Raw genomic sequence first — 19,682 nt, forward strand, 5'->3', positions numbered from 1 at the left:
ACACTTTGGCCCATTATATGTTAATAATGAGTGTAAGCATTTGTATCTCATGTGACATCATCAGTATTTCCCAGGTGTGCTGCGTTCTGTGTGCAGGAAAAGGATATACTGAGGAAAAATAATAAGTAGATAATTTGTGCTAGAGCTAAATAGCTTATTCAGCTAGATATGATTATATATTGAATTAGAGAGTTGGAAAAAAATATTCAGTGACTAGACCAAGCTATTTTCTTTCTAAATAGGAATTTTCCTTGGAGAAAGCAATGAATACCATGAAGGAAACCTGGGATTCGATTTCCTTCACCACAAATATGTATCGTGAGACTGGTATTCATATTCTATCTTCAGTGGATGATATTCAGGCTCTTCTTGATGATCAGATTATGAAAACTCAGACAATGAGAGGATCACCTTTCATTAAACCATTTGACAGCGAAATAAGGGTACAATGAATACTTTTTCAACCCTTTTTATTTGTAGGATAGCTGTAGTGCAATAGTATAGTGGTTGTATTACAACTTTATTGTTTGAATTGTTAATGAAATGCTTTGATTTTTCAGCAAGAATCTTTTGAGTTTGTATGAGTCATAGTTACCTTATTTCGGTTTTGGAATTCTCTTTTCCATTCAGATTCAAGTGCAACCAAGAGACAATTATTTTTTCTCATATTTTGGAAAATCACTATTTCCATTAACCTTGCTTCTTAATAACTGGAAATAATGTTTCTATTATTGCTAATAAGAACATTTTTTTATTTATTGAGTTTTGGACTCAAATTTTGAACTATAGTATTTTCCTCAGAGTAAAGGAACAACTTGATGGCTGGGAGAATATTTTTTAATCAGGCTTCAGAGCAATGATGACAGTGCTTTACACCTGCTTTTTGAATTTCAGGACTAGAGTAGTCTTTGTGGTGCTAACACCACAGCTATTGACAGGACAGAAGCTGGTGGAATTGCTTTGCAGTTAGGCTCCCGAATTTGTTATTGGTTTATGTGGGAAATGCTCAGGCTCAAGCAGGCTCAGGCTTACACTTTACAGGCAGTTTGCTCCAGTGATATCTGCTATTGTCCTAGCAACAGGATGCTGGACTTGCTGGATCTGTCCTATGAGCTGTGTTGGCTTTTCTGGTATTGGGTCCCTGCTGCCATTCAGCTGCAAGAACCCTTGCTGTGGGGAGATGAAACAGAATTTATCACTGGTAGCCTCCTGGCTATTGCTTAACAATTAAGTTGTTGAAAGTTCATAGCACTAAAGTGATAAATACATTTTGGAAATTTATTTCCAAGTAAGTAAAAATTTCTGCTTTGGCCATCTGTATATGTGGAAGAACTTATACTCCTAAATATTTTTCTTTCATTTTGTATATGGTAGACATTTTCTTTTTCTCTTTGGGAGCTGGAATACTGCAATGTCTGCCTTTACTGAATTTGTTGTCTCTAACACTATTTGCTTGGAAATGTCAAGTTAATATTCTTTAAACATTTATTAAGGAATGGGAAAGCCGCTTGATTCAAATTCAGGAGAATATTGATGAGTGGCTGAAAGTGCAGGTACAGTGGCTGTATTTGGAACCCATCTTTTCTTCTGAGGATATTATGCAACAGATGCCAGAAGAGGGGCGGCAGTTTCAGACTGTGGATAGGCTTTGGAGAGAGGTTATGGAGTTTTGTGCTGAAGACCCGAAGGTAAGGGAAATATCCATTACTAACAGGAAACAAACTTCTCTTGCCATTTTTTTTGGATGGAGGGGATTCTTAGTTTTCAGAATATATACAGTGAACTATAATTTCGGTTCCCCAGGCTTTCTAGAAACAAAGTTATGTTGTTCCTTATTTGATTAATTTCTACTGTTTCAAATCCTCATTTATAACTGACAGCTTGCACATGTTTGTTGTTACAGGTTCTTGCTGCTACTTCCTTGCCAGGATTAAAAGAGAAGCTTCAGACTTGTAATGAACTTCTTGACAAAATCATGAAAGGGCTTAATGCTTACCTTGAAAAAAAGCGTCTCTTCTTTCCCCGGTATGATGAGCTTTGGTTATTTAAACCCCACAGATTCTAAGTAGGGTTTTTTTGTTGTGAATAAGATCAATCTTACCAATAGCTTGATAATGCAGTTGTTTTTTCTTTTTTTTTTTTTTTTTTTTTTTTGCCTAATTTTTTTAGCTTCTTTTTCTTGTCTAATGATGAAATGCTGGAGATTCTGTCAGAGACTAAGGATCCTCTTAGAGTTCAGCCTCATTTGAAGAAGTGTTTTGAAGGCATTGCTAAGCTGGACTTCCTTCGGAATTTGGATATTAAAGGAATGTATAGTTCTGAAGGCGAGCGTGTGCAACTGATTTCAAACATTTCTACTTCGGAAGCTCGAGGTGCAGTGGAGAAGTGGTTAATTCAAGTAGAAGATATTATGCTGAAGACTGTACGTGATGTAATTGCCAGATCAAGAACGGTATGGGGTTTGTGATAATTTAAGAACTGAAGCTTTAAGAACTGAACCTGCCTTTCTTTTATGTCTTTCTCTTGGCTTTCTAAAATTCTTCCTCAACACAGGAGTTGATGAAGTTATGTGGTCAGGACCAAGTTAACATGACTTATATTTATAGGCCAGTAATATACATTGGAGTTTAGTTTTAATAAGATGCAAGTAATTTTCCTTTAACACTGAATATAAATTTTTCTAAAAGTTTCACAGCAGTACTATTTTACAGGATATATCACCTGATGTAATAGTTCAGGTTTCTTAAGAATTAGAAATGGAACACTTGTAATATGCTTGATTCCTTTCAAAAGAATCATTAGACAGAAAATGTTTCTTTAAACCTAAAGGGAAAAGAGCATTTAAAACTCCATTTGGACCTTGCAAATAGGAAAATAGTGTTCTTCTGCAAGGAATATTAGTAGGATCACATTACAAATATATACGTATTACATTGTAATATATATTCCCAGACACTCTGTTTGTATGATATATGTAACTCTTCCAGGCATATCTAGAGACTGAGAGAAAGCGCTGGGTTCTGGAGTGGCCTGGCCAAGTAGTGTTGTGTGTGTCTCAAATGTACTGGACAAGTGAGGTACATGAAGTTCTTCACAATGGACCCAAGGTACTGTGTAATGCCTAATTTAAAAATATCTTAGTTCTTCATTTCAGCTGATGTGTTTTGCTTAATCAGTTTTTTGTAATTAAAATTTGAAAAATGATGAGTGTGTGTGTTTGACATGAATTCATGTACATTAATTTATGTACAGTGGTTTGTACTTTCCATTCAAATACTTGAATTTTTTTTTTTAGAGCAATCATAACTTTGCAACATAAATGCATAACTGTGGATAAGAGAGAAGTTGATGCAAAACCACGACAATATAAAAGAGTAGCTTAATAAGCAACTGCTGTTAAGATATCTAATCAACATGAAGAAGTCTGGAACACTTGAAACTGTGATATAACCAGTTTCAAAATTACCTTTTGTCTCCTAGGGCTTAAAGGATTATTATGATACACTTCAGCTTCAACTTAATGATATTGTAGAGCTGGTAAGAGGAAAACTATCAAAGCAAACCAGGATTACACTGGGTGCCTTGGTTACTATTGATGTTCATGCTAGAGATGTCATCAAGGAAATGATTGGAAGTGGTAATTATATTTTAAGACATTTTTCTTAACACATAGTTAATGAAAAATCATTAACCAATCAGATTTTACTGCCTAAAACAGTACAGTACCAAGATGGGTTTGTGAGTATTTGGCTACAAGCATCAACATTAGTAATTTCAAGGCTGTTTTATATTTAATTGTAATAGAAAATCCAGCTATCTACAACATCTTTTACGATTGCTGTCAACTCTGTTTGCCAGGGGTGCAGAGTGAAACAGACTTTCAGTGGCTGGCACAGCTGCGCTATTATTGGCAGAATGAGAACGTTCGTGTGTGCATCATTAACTGCAATGTGAAATACGCCTACGAGTACCTCGGGAACTCCCCACGCCTGGTGATCACTCCTCTCACTGACAGGTGTTACCGCACCCTGGTATGAGCTTCCTCCTGGGGTACTCACATTGTATTTGCTGTGCTATGGTATTGCTTGCACCCTTCAGTGCAGCCATCCTTTTAGGGTTTAAGGTTTTTGTCAGACTGCTATTTCTGCTAGAATGAGGTTTCTAATTTTTACGGAATATTAAACATGAAAATCACTCATAATAGCAAATCTGTACAAAAAAATTTCCATAAACTATTTCTGTGCTTTAGATTGGAGCCTTTTATTTAAACCTTGGTGGTGCCCCAGAGGGTCCAGCAGGAACGGGTAAAACGGAGACCACCAAAGATTTGGCTAAAGCTCTTGCTGTTCAGTGTGTTGTCTTTAACTGCTCTGATGGCCTTGATTACCTGGCAATGGGAAAGGTAAAGAGAAAATAAATATATGTTGTATTTTATCTTTAGCATGAAAATTTTAAGATCACTATTTTGCAGACACAAATAACTGTGGCACCTGCGGTCTGCTACACTTGGATGCTATATGCTGTTCTCTTCATGTTTCATTTCTGTGTTTTATGAAAGCCTATCAGGATGTTAAATAAAGCATGAAAGAAACAAGAGTTCATGGGATTGGGATCTGATATAGCTTGCTTTAGAATAAAAAACTTTGTTTATTACTATGTCACTGATCTATGGTCTAAACTGAGGTTTAAGCGTTATTATTGTAATTGTATTTTTTAAATATAATTAAATTTCCATCTTTATAGACTTAGTTTCTATTGAATCTTCTAAGGCCCTGTTAGCAATATTATTGGTTTCTTTCTTCATTTGCAGTTTTTCAAGGGTTTGGCTTCATCAGGTGCCTGGGCATGTTTTGATGAATTCAATCGCATTGAACTGGAAGTGCTGTCTGTAGTGGCACAGCAGATCCTTTGCATCCAAAGAGCCATACAGATAAAGCTAGAAACATTTGTTTTTGAAGGAACTGAGCTGAAGCTTAACCCCAACTGTTTTATAGCAATTACTATGAATCCAGGTTATGCAGGACGCTCTGAACTTCCAGATAATCTGAAGGTAAAATAATAAGATAGAAGCGTCTGTGATCTTTGTGATGGCTGTTTTGATGGGATGTGCTGTTTCCATGAGGAGGCTTTGCTAACTGAAAGCAGAGATGGTGCAGCATAAGGAGCACACCAACTGCAGATTGCTGAAAGAAGGGAAGTGCATTCTCTCACCTGCTGCGGACCGCATTTTCCTTCATTACTGCTGGATGTATCTGTGCAAGGGGCAAAGTGCATTCTTGAGACAGTGCTGAGGGAAAAGAGCTGAGGGGGACCGTGTCTTTTCTGCACTGCATTGTAGGTCAAGATGGGTATTGGTGGTAGCTTGCTTAGGTTAACTTCGTAGGGAGTCATAAGCTGCAAATATTGATAATTCTGTTTTATGATAGGATGAATACTATGAAAGTTCAGAATTGCTTTCCATTCCTAAATTCATTATTTAAAGATATTTCTTTGGGTATGTATTTCAGGTTCTTTTCCGAACAGTAGCGATGATGGTTCCAAACTATGCTCTGATAGCCGAAATTTCCCTCTATTCTTACGGATTTTTGAATGCTAAGTCACTGTCAGTGAAGATAGTCATGACCTACAGGCTTTGTTCAGAGCAGCTTTCCTCTCAGTATCACTATGACTATGGCATGCGGGCAGTCAAAGCTGTGCTGGTGGCTGCGGGGAATCTGAAGTTAAAATTTCCCACAGAAGATGAAGATATATTGGTGAGTTCCTGAGGGAATATTTGTTTAAGGAGTTTCATAAATACATGCAGTTCTGAGTTCTGAGAGCAGTTCCAGCATATCTTGTCATATCACTGATCCATGTTTTGTGAAACGAAGATAATAAAATACATGCTGCATTTTCCAGAGCTGTGCTGATGATTGCACAATTGGGCTTAACTTCTTATCAAAGGCCCCATTTAATTAATTCATCTTTGTTACATACTAGATTATTTTCATCGCTGAACACTTTATGCTCTGTCTCTAAATAAGAACGGTAAAATGCGTATTTGTTTCTTCTAGCTTCTTAGATCAATTAAAGATGTGAATGAGCCCAAATTTTTGTCACATGATATACCTCTGTTCATGGGTATAACCAGTGATTTATTTCCTGGAATCAATCTTCCTGAGGCAGACTACAATGTAAGTACTCTTCTGATTTTTCCTTGGTCATGATCATTGTTAATTGTTTTGTGGTGATTTCCTTTTTAATCAGGTGCAATTAATGCAGTGAGGTATTTCAAGATAAGCAAAATTGCTGAATGTTTGCAATGAAACTTTGTAGCAAAGAGAATTCTTTTATGTGTTCTGAATACTATCCACATCTGAGTTCCCTTACATTCAGGAGGGCGTATTACAGATTGGGAATTGACCTGTACATTTACCAGGTTTTAGGCTTTCTGATTTCTTTCCTAATTTTTGGACATAATTAAGTGAGATTAAGGTTTTGGCTTGTATTTTACTATTAGCAACACTTGAAGCAATCTTTGTAGGAGAATGGTTGCAAAGGATGAGTATGTTGGAAAAACAAAGTTGGATTAATTTTTAAGTTTTCAGTAAATACTACAATTGTGAAAAAAGTGCATGGTTCTGAAGCACACTGTTGGTTTCCTGAGGGTGATTCGCCTTCTCCTTAAGATAAGAATTGTAGTTAAATCCTAAATTGGGAATTTTTTCCTCCAGGAAGTTTGCTATGTTCGGACTAATAATATTTCAGTTATTAATTAATTTGAAACCCTTTTTGATGAGTATGAACTCTTCTGTTGTTGTGCGGGACAGTAATTTAAATCGTAGCAAAAATAAGATTATGATTTGTTTTGATTTTAGGATTTTCTGGAATGCTGTAATGAATGTTGCACTCAACATAATGTCCAACCTGTACCAACTTTTATGCAGAAAATTGTACAGACATATGAAATGATGATTGTTAGACATGGGTAAGCTTCTCATCACTGCACTATCTGTTGTAATTCTGACTTATACTGTAGCAGTTATTTATATGAAGTTATAAAAGGCTTTGAGGGTAGCATAATACTCCTCTTTGTTCCAGTCATCCTTGGAACAGCTGATTACTGATATTGCTTTTGCATGTCCCAAAATTCTTGTGCATATATGTCTGAGGAATTGTATTCTTCCTGATATTAAAAGCACATGATTTTAGGTGCTGATATTATTATGGTGAAAACTTAGGATGGTAAAAGCTTATTTGTATTAAAATATTAGTTGTAAGATCTGTGCCATTTTATTCCTAGCTTTTATTGCATAATAGCAACTGTGTGCAGGAAATATATACAATATGACATTAGCCATATGATGGTTAATATTCAGCACATTGATTAATATTTTCCATAAGATCGTGCAGTTTGCCTGTGCAAATAAGTTGGGTTTGTGGAATAGATTTTTTTTATATTCAAAGAAAATTTACTTGCTTCACTTTTTGAAAATTAGGTGAAAATTAGCTTTAAGCATATGTTTGATACTGTTGCTCCTCATATGATCTGTAAAAGTCTAAATTGCAAGATAAAATTATTAATAGTAGGATTTTTTCCATCTAACAGTTTCATGCTGGTGGGGGAGCCATTTTCTGGCAAGACCAAAGTTCTACATGTGCTGGCAGATACACTGTCTCTTATGAAAGAGCGTGGTTATGGTGAGGAAGAAAAAGTCATTTATAGAACTGTGAATCCAAAATCAATCACTATGGGCCAGCTTTTTGGGCAGTTTGATCTGATATCCCATGAGGTAATGTATGTTTAAAAAATAATGTTTCCTGTATATTATGTTTCTTGTTATTATGGATAGTAAACTCTTCATAATTCATAATTTTATGACTTTAAACATGGATGAGAACACAATTGTAAACTTTGCTTTAACTAATAATTTTGTGGCCTGTTTTTAATTAGGATATAAAAAATGCAGTACTATGTGTGCCTGCAGTTATATAGGTTTAAATATGCAAAAACCCCACAATACTTTTTTGAAGGTCATTGACTTCTTAAAGTCACATCCATGCTGGGAATTCATATCAAATATAATTGTATTAATTTTTCCACCTTTTCTTAAGTAGTATAATCAAAGTAATGCAGAAACTCTCTAGAAAAATCTATGAACTCATGGATTCCCAAGTGTGAATCTTAGGTTTGGAGAAGGAACGATATGAAGTTGTAAATGTGAAATAGTGAAACATAGGGTGACTCTGGAGAAAAACAGATGAAAGGCAGGGCAGAAGTGCTTTCTAAGTTTCAGTAAATTGCATTGCTGGTCTTTTTCGTATTTTTTCAAGTGAAATTATTTTTTTTTAATTTGCTGTTTTAAGACCCTTAGTGGAACTCCAAAGTTACATGCTGCTCTCTGCAGCACAGGAGGAGAACAGTTAAAAGTGAGGGCTAATGGAAAGCAAAGGGAAGGGTTTCTGTGGCTGGCAGCTCAGGCTGAGCTCTGTTCTGTGTCTCACTCCCCATGGCCATGTCCTCCCTGGTCAGTGGACAGACGGGGTTGTCGCTACGACCTTCAGGGAATTCGCGTTGTCCGAGACCCCCGAGCGCAAGTGGGTCATCTTCGACGGCCCCATCGATACTCTGTGGATAGAGAGCATGAACACCGTTCTGGATGACAACAAAAAGGTACCAGTCAGGGAAAAAATGCCTGAATAAAATTGTGACCTTTTGAAAATATTCTACATATAAAACCACAAATACAAACTGCAGTGCCTGACTTTTGAAAAGAGCAAGTGCAAGATGGAGTTGGTGACAAATTGTGAGCTTTTTTTTTTTTTTTTAGTTGTTTTTGATTGGTTTGTTTTTTGTTTTGTTTGTTTGTATTGGAGTCATAATCACAATATCAACTCATTGCTGAAAGACATCAATTATACAGTATTTCCTTAATGCCATAATGTAGTTTTCAAACATAAATAACTGACTTTTAAATGTCAGAAATTACAATTAATTATATATTATAAACTTCATTATTTCTAAGACTGAGCAAAGACATATATTTCAAGACAATCCCGAAACACAAAGGGTTGCATTTTGAAAACAATGGCTTCTGAAGTCAAAATTATAACACCACTGTTGTAAATGGGCCCTAGTTATCTCAAAGCAAGTATAAAAATTAGAGACAATATTTGAACTTTTAAGTTCTGGATGATAATGTCTCAAAATACTCAAACTGAACTCTTACTGTAGTATGAAAGGGTAGTGTCTCCAGCTGGAATGCTTCAGTATTAGCAGCAATAGCTGCAGGTATCTTTTGTCTTTTCTTCTTGCTGTCTTTTCTTTATCCTCTCATATGCAAGATTGATTGAAGTAATGAACTTACTGGTAGATTACTTTAGAGTACTATAGTTTAAGTGGAGAATCCAGCTAAAGCTTGATGAGAATCTATTGCTACAAGTGGTTAAACATTTTATCTAATTGACCTTACCTTTGATTTTACTTGATTTTGCCTATTTTCATATAGAACTCCTATGTTTTAGGAAGTGTAATGTAATACTAATATTTTTTTCTAATCTTGCATATTATTTTTTCATCTTTCAAGCTTTGTTTGATGAGCGGGGAAGTCATCCAGATGTCTCCTGAGATGACTCTTATTTTTGAAACAATGGATCTTTCACAGGCATCAGTAAGTTTTGTATTTAATGAAAATATAAACCAATATTCGGTCTATAAAATGCACAATAAAATGAATTTACCATTTCTCCTTAGCCTGCTACGGTCAGTCGTTGTGGCATGATTTATTTGGAACCTTCTCAGCTGGGCTGGAGGCCAATTGTTACCTCTTGGCTGAGTAAACTGCCTGAGCCTCTGAACTCAGAGGAACATCAAAATCTTCTGCAGGGACTTTTTGATTGGTTGGTACCACCTGCATTAAGAGTCCGTCAGAAACAGTGCAAGGTATTTTTTGCCATTTTTTCCTGCAGTAGTTAGTGGCCGCTTCCAATCTGTTACCCTTGGCCGGAGGTGACTGTTCTCTCATGACAAGCACAGTTTAGAATGAATATGCTGCTCCTAGACCAGTGTGGAGAGTTAAAATGAGAATGTCAGCTAAGGCTTGAAATTTGATTATAGTTTTCATTTTCTTATTTTCAAAAGTAAAGTAAGTATTTAAATACTGATTAAAAATTCTTCCCAAGAGAATTTTGTACTTTTCTTTAAAGGTGCCATGTTGTATATGGAAATACTTTTTTAAATTTTAGGGGAAAAGTGTAGTTCCTTGCAAGCTCAATGTGTTATTGCTTAGAATTTTGCTCGTGTTTTGCTGTAGTTACTTCTGTGGGTTTTGTTTTGGTTTAGGATGTTTAATTGTAGTGTTCACTTGGTAGCCATAAACATGGTTAACAAGCTAAAGGTCTTGGCATTTCAATGACTGAGGAGACCAAATGATCTTTCATGTAAAAGTCAGTGTAAGCCTTGCCTCCTAAGATGTGTTCAGGATTAGCTAGTGATCTAATTGTTTTAGTATTTTGTCTCCAAAAGATAAATTAACAGAGCACCCAAAGTATGACATCCAACCTTTTGAATTTCTTAGGAACTAGTACCTACAAGTGAGATCAATGTTGTGGTAGCTCTCACACGGATTTTTGAAATGTTGATCTGTCCAGCTGTGCAAGAAGATCCCACCAACAAAAGCATCCGTTCCTGGATTATGGTTGGTTTTTTAACATGGAGTGAAATGTATATTTGTTCCTCTATATGTTGGTTTTCTAAACAATTTTACTAATCCAAGTAACTTTTATTTATGAATAAGAGACAAGCGAAACAATTTTACTACCTCCTTGCTCTCTCTCCCCATACTCTGGAGGTACCTAGATGAGGTGAAATTCTTACAAGTGACAAATATGATTAAAAATTTTATTCTTTACAATTAAATGGGATAGTGTTTTTATTAAATGTGTTTTTTAAGTAACCAAGAAGCTAGCTAAAGCAAAGGGTCTTCTTTCTCTTAAAGGAAATAAATATTCACACAACACAGATTGGCTGTTTGTTTGAGCAAAATTTTTATGTAAGAGGGTTTTCTGACAGTTATATCAGTTGGATCCTCTGTCTGACTTTATACGATTATTCTTATGAAAAACTGAAGAAAATAGAAAGTGAAAGTAGTTATTTAAAATTAAATTAGATCCTGGTTTGTCATTAGAACTTTTCTCAGGCTTTGTCACGTAACATACTGCTGTATGTAATGGCCTTTATTTTATGTTTTCTCTCTCTCTCTCCTTCTATCCTTGAGTAAGGTTGTGTGCTCTGTCTACAGTCAGATTTTTAAATCTTTTTAGGCCAGAGGTATTCAAGGGCAATTGCTAGCATCTCTTTGCTTAATAATATTTTTTAGAATTATGTTTGTTAATCATACTGTACAACGTTCATGTAATGTGGCAATATATAAGACAGTTACTAATTTTCTTTGCCTTTGCAGGGATGTTTTGCTTTTGCCACAATCTGGTCCATTGGTGGAACTTGTGATGGTGACAGCAGGACAATCTTTGATAATTTCTTGAGGGAAACTTTGTCTGGGACATCTGAAACAAATCCATTACCAGAAAATTTGGGGAAATGGGAGTGTCCCTTAGAAGAGAAAGGCTTGGTCTATGACTACGTGTATGAGGTAGGATTGGCTTCTGCATCCACTAAATAGATTCTTGAAGTCCATAATAGAAGGAAAATTCTGCCAGGTGAGTATTTTAACTTTACGAAGCCCGTTGAATGTTTTAGATTGTTGGTTGGATTAAATCCCAGAATACATTTTTCATTTCGTTTCCAAATACCAGTGTACTGACCAATTATTTAATAAGATACTAAGATGTACATTTCAGTTATTTGTAATATAGCCACTGTTTATTTCTTCTGTAAGTCAAGCTCAGTTGACAGATTCAAATCTGCTTTTATAGAGAACTGTTCAGAAAGAAAAGAGAATATTAAGCCTATAGGTAGTTTGTGTCACAATTTTTGTATATAGTGCCTATTAGACTTCTTTCTTCTCATTTTTTGTTGTGGTTTTCTGCATGTGTAGTTTTTTGTTTGTTTTCACTGAACAAAGTTTTTAAGAAAACAAAGGATTCTAAATTTTCATATGTGCTTTAATTCTTAATTAATGAGTCAAAGCAAACTTAATGTGTGAACTTTTCAAAAATCAAATATTCATTCATTTATTAAAATCCTTTAATTTTTCAAAAGTGAAGTAGTAGAGAAAACCCTTCACATGTATAACACCAATCTGTCTACATCTGTCTTTCTTCCTAGCTCAAAGGGAAAGTAGGTTGGAATCACTGGAATGAATTTATTGAACAAATCAGTTACAGTGATGAAAATGTGAAGATTCAAGATATTATAGTCCCAACTATGGATACAGTTCGCTACACCTATTTGCTAGACCTGTTCATTACCCATGGAAAGTAAGTTGCTTCACTACAAATTTCTGAAGTGAAATTTGATCATAGGTGGAAATATCTCTTATTCTTTCCTTTGAGTTCATTGTTTTTTATCAAACCCTCAGTTTATGTGGCATTTTAAAACAGACATTTGCTACAAACAAAAAAATTAGCTTAAAAGTCTGGTTTTAGTTTTTTTTGTGAAACCTTATTATAGTCTTACTTTAGTATAGTCTGATGATGCTCTTAGGACAGCCCAGAAATTGTTGCACCCTCTTTCTACCTTGGCAATTAAATACATATTTTAGGATTTTTTTTTCTTTGATTAATATAATCAAAATCAGTTATATTAGCCATGGTGTGAGCATAAAAGAGAATGAAATTAAAATAGCCTCAGGTTCCAAGGCTGAGAGCTTTATGGAGTTTGAATTAATGAAAGGCCTATCAGGAGAAATTTAACTCCTCTGTGTGTTCATATACTCCAACACCAGTAGAATGATGGAATGAAAAATGTTTCTTTCTCCTTCCATTTTATTGTTGTCTTTGTGAAGGCCACTGCTTCTAGTGGGACCAACAGGAACTGGGAAATCTGTGTATGTCAAGGACAAGTTAATGAACAATTTGGAAAAGGAGCGCTACTTCCCCTTCTTCATTAATTTTTCAGCTCGAACCAGTGCCAATCAGACTCAGGTTAGTAGAACAGGTAATTTTTGTCTCAGGGAGATTGTGGACATGAATATGTAGTCTGTGTTCTGAATGATCCTGTTTGCATTGCAGAACATAATTATGGCTAGGCTGGACAAGAGGCGCAAAGGAGTTTTTGGCCCTCCAATGGGAAAAAAGTGCATTGTTTTTGTAGATGATATGAATATGCCAGCTTTGGAGAAGTATGGAGCACAGCCTCCTATAGAACTTCTAAGACAGTTCTGTGACCATGGATTTTGGTAATTATTTGAAATACAAGTGAAATTTTTTTGTTGCTGTGTTTGCTGTTAGACTTATTTATTCCCTTGAATTTTATTTTCAAAACTCTTTTGAAGTGGTTTGTAAATGTTAAGGTAGATTTAGTTTATATAAAAATACATTATTTAAAGTTTAAGTACTTGTATATTATTCTCTAAGGACTTCTCAGGAAATTCACAAATTCATTTTGAGTATTTTAGAATGTTCTATTGCTGAACTTCAACAGAGTTAGTATACGTTAAATAAAATTATTAGTTTACAACTTTATTATTTAATTTGTTTTCTAGTGCAGTTTCTTGTTCTTTTTGCTTTCTCTTCCTCCCTGGAGTGAGTTGGCAGTTTTCTGTACATATCTATATCTATATATGTGCAGTTATATAAAACTTCTGATTTTGTTACTTATGTTGGTTACCCCTATTATCTGTGTTTCTATTACTCACTAATTTTTTTTAACAAGATCTTAGAATGTTTTTTTAAAATTCAGAGGGAAATCAGATCTGATAGTAGACATGAAATAAGTTGAAAGTCTTCCCTGCTTTTGAGGTTTTTGGTTTTGCTTATATTGGAAAATTGGAACAGGTGATTCCCTGAGTCTGGATCATTCTATGATTCCAGGCAGTCCTCAAGTACAGCTACTCTTGTGATTCCAGGCACTGCTCAAACATCTGTTGTTCTTGAGTAGAGATAATATATCTTGACAGGTTATGGGTTTTAATACTCAAAATTTCATGTCAGGTTTTACAGAATGCAATTTAAACAAATAATCTTTCCATCAGGCCAGAAAATGACGTGTTGAGATTAACTGGTACACAATTAAAGGACTAATTGTTTTTTTTTGTTTTGTTTTTTTAGGGAGGAGGGGTTGTTTGTTTTTAAAAAGATAAAATGTATAGAAATATATTATATTACATGATGCCTACTATGTTTTTATATATTTTTAAATACTTTTGTTTTGAGTGCAGAGAGTGGTCTGTCATAAATACATCTAAAGTGTAACAAATGTGTTGTATCTGTATTTAAGTGTCACATGGCATTTCATTTTGAAGGTATGATTTTAAGGACACCTCTAAAATCAGCCTTGTTGACATCCAGTTAGTGGCTGCCATGGGGCCTCCAGGGGGTGGAAGGAATCCTGTCACCCCTCGGTTCCTGCGACACTTCAATGTTTGCACCATCAACTCTTTCAGTGATGAAACAATGATCCGCATCTTCTCTACTGTAGTAGCTCTTTACCTAAGGATTAATGCGTTTTCTCTTGACTTCTACACAACTGGAAATCAAATTGTCACTGCCACTTTAGAGGTAAGAGGCAAATACCTTACTGGAAGTTCCTTCAATATATTCAATGAAGTTCCTTTGGCTCTACAAAAATGTAGTGTGGAAGGGATTTTTTTGAGAAATAACATTTTTATAAGGCATTTAGGAATTATGATAATAATACAGTCAGTGTTACTTTTCTTTATTTTGTTGTTCTCTGTTGTTTTTATCTGAAGGTGTATAAGAAAGCCATCAAAAATCTTTTGCCCACACCAGCCAAATCTCATTATACCTTCAACCTGCGTGACTTTTCCCGGGTTATCCATGGCTGTTTGCTCATTAAGAAAAGTGCAGTTGAAAACAAGCATGTGATGATTCGGCTGTTTGTACACGAGGTGTTTCGTGTCTTCTACGACCGCCTGGTGGAAGATGATGACAGAGCCTGGTTGTTCGATCTAGTGAAAGATATTGTGAAAGACCATTTCAAAGAAACATTCGATAAAGTTTTTGCACACCTGAAGGAAGGAAAATCACCAGTGAGTATCATGTTCAGCCTGTTGCAAAATAGTTTTATTGAAAATTTAGGACACAAAAGTTCATATAGGTAAAATTTTGATTCAAATGCACGTGAAAGTTTGAGTTGAATTTAGCAAAATGTCTTCGTGAGGAAAAAAAGTGGAACTTAAAATCGGGAGGGTTTAACTGTTGTACGTAAGCATTCTTTTCAAAAAATATTACATTTAAAATGTGAGTAAACTTACTACTTTTCCTTAAAAGAAATTTATACATCTGCATCCTGTCATTGTTATTAAAATTTAGTATCCAAAATTCTGTACAATTGTTTCATATTTTATGCCTTGTCTTCATTTTTTTCTTGTTTGTTTTTTTATGGCATTTGTAATTTCTCTCATGTATAGAAGAAATAACTTTGTGGTCTTAGTTGTTAATTTCATAATATACATATGTATGATTTCGGTGTAATCTGAAGGTCATGGTTATGAGACTGTTAGGGACTATTTGAGCCAATTGTTTTCCAAGAACAAATTAAGAATAAGTGTACAGTTCAATGCAGGAAGCATAATTTTGAGGGGGTTATTGTCTGTGTGTCAAAATATTGTGTCTGGGGTATTTGTCTGAATTCTCCTTTTTTTTTCTAAAATTCCAGTGAAGAATATATTCATTAAATATTAAACTTTACTTCATAATTTGTTGAATATTTGCCATAGGTAACAGAAGAAAACATGAGAAGTTTGTGTTTTGGTGACTACATGGTTCCAGAACTTGAGGGAGATGAAAGACTTTATGTTGAGGTTCCAAGCATTGAGGAGTTCAGTTATGTTGTGGAGCAGTGTCTGGATGAATATAACCAAACTCAGAAAACAAGAATGAACCTTGTTGTTTTCAGGTGTTTATGATCTGTTTTATAAAGAGCTTTAAGCGGTAGTTGATAATTCAGTATATTCAATTTTATGGACTGTGTTTTTTTATATATCTCCTCCATTTTATGTATCCTTAAAAGGGTTAGTGGTGTTACACCTTTTTTTTTCTCTTATGCTTCTCTTTTTTCTTTCTAAAAGTAGATAATGAGAAGCTTTTCTCCTTAGGGGCTTTGAATACTTTCCTTAGTTGTTATGGAAACATTGTGCACTGAGTAGTGTAGGTGCTGTACTTCTCCTAGGCCTCTGTCACTGGGTGTCACTGGTCTTTCTTTCCCAAGGACATCCCAAGCATCCTGAGAGGGAGATGTTCACAATCATAGCTGTCTGTCTGCTCTGTTGTTATGTAGCACAGCCATGCACCCAGCTGGTGCTGCAGCTAATCCTGTAAAATTTTAGATTCTGCAGGCCCTTATTGTTACCTTAACTTGTGATCATGCAGAGCTACAACTGAGAGAGATTAGGAGGTCAAACTGCTTCCCCCTCCCTTTGCTAGAGATTACCACCTCTTCATATTTGCCAGGGTGACTTGACACGTAGATACTTTGTGAAGGTGATTAGGGTTACTTTAAACAGTTCTAACAGCAGCTTATTTTAGTCTAGGTCAGTTTGCTGAGCTGGATTTCTGAGTGCCTATATGTATAGCTAGGCTCTCAGTTTGAAGAGCTGGCAGCCTCTGATCAGAGGCCATTTCCTGGGTGTAGAAGCAATATTCCAGTGACCTCACTGAACAGCAGCCAGGAGAGCACATTTGATTGCACCTTAGAGTTTGATCTCATGGATAACATCTGAATTTGTTTCTTTCATTTTTCTAACTAGTAAAAATAAACAAAAATTTATCTTTCCTGAAATGTTTGAAAGTTTTTTTTGAGACTACTTATAATAGCTGCTCTGCTTGCTTTAATTACCCCATGCCCTGTGCTTAAGCAGATGATCTCCTATAAGCCTTGCTTCATTTCTGAGATAAATCATGCCTGAGTTTTGACAAGGCCTCTCAGTAATGTGCAGATACTTCATCCTAAGGATGTTCCAATGTCAATTCCACATATAAGTTATAAAACACTGTTAGTGGTAAAGGAAAGGGGGATGTTTGTTGATATAAGCCATGTCCCCCAGTGATTGCTTTGAAAAGATACTTAAATTGCTGTTTTTCAAGAAAGTTAAAATTGGTACTACTGCTGTTATTTTCAAGTAGAGAATTAATGTATTTCTTTTCCTTTCACATATTTATCATTATAGTGCTCCTGTTCTTACCTCTGCATGCTCTTTCTAGCAATTTGTAGTAATTTAGCTAAATACTGATATTTGCATAATAGAAGAATTGTAAGTTTTACCTTATTTTGTAGTTCATGCCCCTCTCTTTCTTCCTCTCTACCCCACTCCACCCTGCATTCAGGAATTTGTTTCGGAGCTGCTACTCCTCGATTTGTCTCACAGGTTTATAGGTGCACAGATGCACATGTATTCCTGCTCTCTGGTAACAAGCACGTTCCCTATGCAGGTACATGCTGGAACATCTGTCTCGGTTAAGCCGCATCCTGAAGCAGTCAGGGGGGAATGCTCTGCTGGTCGGAATGGGAGGAAGTGGGCGCCAGTCTCTGACTCGCCTGGCAGCCTTCATGGCAAGAATGTGTGTCTTTCAACCAGAGATTTCTAAGACCTATGGTACAAATGAGTGGAGAGAAGACCTGAAAGTGAGTATTAATAACCTGCCTACATTTTGACTTAATTTCGAGGAAGGATGTTTTGGAATATACAGTTTTAACTGTCTTGCTTTTTCAGAGACTTCTGAGGAGTGCAGGTGTTAAAGGCTTGAAAACTGTATTTCTAATCACAGACACACAAATTAAAGAAGAAAGCTTTTTAGAAGATATTGACAGTGTCCTCAACACGGGGGAGGTTCCCAATATTTTTGCAGCAGATGAAAAACAAGAAATCATAGAGGTATCTTTAGAAACTTCCTTTAATTTCACCTCCCTTTTGCTAAATTCAGTGTGAAATGTGGCTTTTGGACATTTGCACTTAATTCTGTGTCTTCTTTTTGAGATCTTAGATAAATCAGCTTAGTGAACTTATGGAGTAGTTCATGCCAACTACAGGCTTTAATTTTGACTTAGCACTCTGTTCACAAATGCATTAAGTTGAGGATGTAGAGATCTTGTATTTTTCACCAATAATCTGTGGCCATAGTTATTTTTGTAGTGTATTGTGTAGGACAAGATTGTGAATCATAATGTTTTCTTTGATCAGTGAAATGCAAAGATGTGACATTTTTATTGGAACATGTGGTTTGCCTTTGTCAATAGACTCCTACTCTCTGGGGCACTAGGGCATTGCTAGACAGAATTTCATCGTACTGACACTTCTATTCAGAGACAGGGTGGGCAAAGGTGCTGCATGAATTTAGGCTTAGAAGTAAAGATGCAATGTACTCAGGCAAATTAAAAACAAAATTAACTAAAATCAGACTTGGATTTTCACAATAGCAGTCCCAATTTGGGAGGGAGGGTCATCAATCTTTGTATGCATCAAGTTGGAAACTTAATGTTAGCAAGCAATATTTGGAACTGTACGCTGTGCTTTCTTCCTATCTCTGTGATGTTTTTACTGAATTAACTAGATATGCTTCTAGTTGACTTTCAAAGTGGTTATTAGTACACACACAGATGTTCTTTATTAAAATATCTGTATCACTTTATAGATGTTACTACTGGTTTTTCTTGCACTGAAGTTATGGAGCATGTTGATACCTGGATTCATGTATTTTTCAAAGAAGTTATTTATAATTCTTATGATCTTTCTATTTCATTCTTACCAGGTATATAGTGACAATCTTAAAATAATATGCTCTTTTCCAATTCTGCAGTTCATGTGAACATATTCAGTGGGTGTATGCTGGATCTTGGTTGCTATCCACAATGTGCCAGCTGGAGCAAAGTTGGTTTTTACTCACTTAAATCTGCTTCCTCCAAAGAATTCTTCTTTTACTCTATTGTCATGATCTACTCTCAGTTGCTCAGAGCAGCAGATGATAATTTCTGGAATGATTTGTCAGGGTCACAGATAAGTAGTGCAGTCCTGTTCTCAGACAGTATTTACTACTTGCTCTGGTTTTCTACTTTATTTTTCCTGTTTCATTTCCACTAAGAAATTAATTTCCTGGTGATGCTACCATTAATAGGATTGCTATAGGATTTCAGATGTACTTAATGAGAATTTATATAACATTTTTTATTGTATATGTTATTCCTAAGGGTGTTCGTGCAGTAGTTCAGGCTGGTGATAAAGGTGAAGAACTCAGTCCCTTGGCCTTGTATGCACTTTTTGTGAACTTGTGCAAAGAGAATCTCCATATTGTGGTGGCATTCAGCCCAATCGGAGATGCTTTCCGCAATCGTCTGAGACAGTTTCCATCACTCATCAACTGCTGTACTATTGATTGGTTCCAGGTATGGGAAAATATGTATATTATTTCCTCAAAAATCTGTTTCAGTTCTCTAACACTCTTAAGTGCCATTAGATTTTTCTTTTGTCTTCATTGTAGAACTACTCCGTGTTTTTCAAAATTTTAAAACTACATAAGCCTTTTCTATAATATTTTGGGAGCTCTTTGGTGTGTGATCTCAACATTTC

General features: G+C 35.5%; 1 protein-coding gene across 1 annotated transcript in view; it reads left to right on the top strand.

Moving 5' to 3' along the window:
- The window catches only part of DNAH12 (dynein axonemal heavy chain 12), a 56,685-nt gene that overhangs the window by 15,349 nt on the left and 21,654 nt on the right, over positions 1-19,682 (top strand). Inside the window, exons 20-46 of the mRNA XM_056501989.1 lie at positions 243-443; positions 1,494-1,688; positions 1,904-2,025; positions 2,170-2,452; positions 2,988-3,107; positions 3,481-3,637; positions 3,859-4,031; positions 4,250-4,402; positions 4,811-5,050; positions 5,508-5,753; positions 6,054-6,173; positions 6,858-6,967; positions 7,589-7,772; positions 8,513-8,653; positions 9,567-9,650; positions 9,734-9,922; positions 10,557-10,676; positions 11,442-11,630; positions 12,266-12,417; positions 12,945-13,083; positions 13,171-13,337; positions 14,403-14,658; positions 14,850-15,149; positions 15,840-16,018; positions 17,551-17,743; positions 17,832-17,993; positions 19,304-19,498. Coding sequence (XP_056357964.1) covers positions 243-443; positions 1,494-1,688; positions 1,904-2,025; positions 2,170-2,452; positions 2,988-3,107; positions 3,481-3,637; positions 3,859-4,031; positions 4,250-4,402; positions 4,811-5,050; positions 5,508-5,753; positions 6,054-6,173; positions 6,858-6,967; positions 7,589-7,772; positions 8,513-8,653; positions 9,567-9,650; positions 9,734-9,922; positions 10,557-10,676; positions 11,442-11,630; positions 12,266-12,417; positions 12,945-13,083; positions 13,171-13,337; positions 14,403-14,658; positions 14,850-15,149; positions 15,840-16,018; positions 17,551-17,743; positions 17,832-17,993; positions 19,304-19,498 — 4,770 coding nt within the window. The remainder of the gene's footprint in view (positions 1-242; positions 444-1,493; positions 1,689-1,903; positions 2,026-2,169; positions 2,453-2,987; positions 3,108-3,480; positions 3,638-3,858; positions 4,032-4,249; positions 4,403-4,810; positions 5,051-5,507; positions 5,754-6,053; positions 6,174-6,857; positions 6,968-7,588; positions 7,773-8,512; positions 8,654-9,566; positions 9,651-9,733; positions 9,923-10,556; positions 10,677-11,441; positions 11,631-12,265; positions 12,418-12,944; positions 13,084-13,170; positions 13,338-14,402; positions 14,659-14,849; positions 15,150-15,839; positions 16,019-17,550; positions 17,744-17,831; positions 17,994-19,303; positions 19,499-19,682) is intronic.

The sequence above is a fragment of the Oenanthe melanoleuca genome, chromosome 12 (assembly GCF_029582105.1).
Source record: "Oenanthe melanoleuca isolate GR-GAL-2019-014 chromosome 12, OMel1.0, whole genome shotgun sequence".
In the NCBI taxonomy this organism is placed as follows: domain Eukaryota; kingdom Metazoa; phylum Chordata; class Aves; order Passeriformes; family Muscicapidae; genus Oenanthe; species Oenanthe melanoleuca.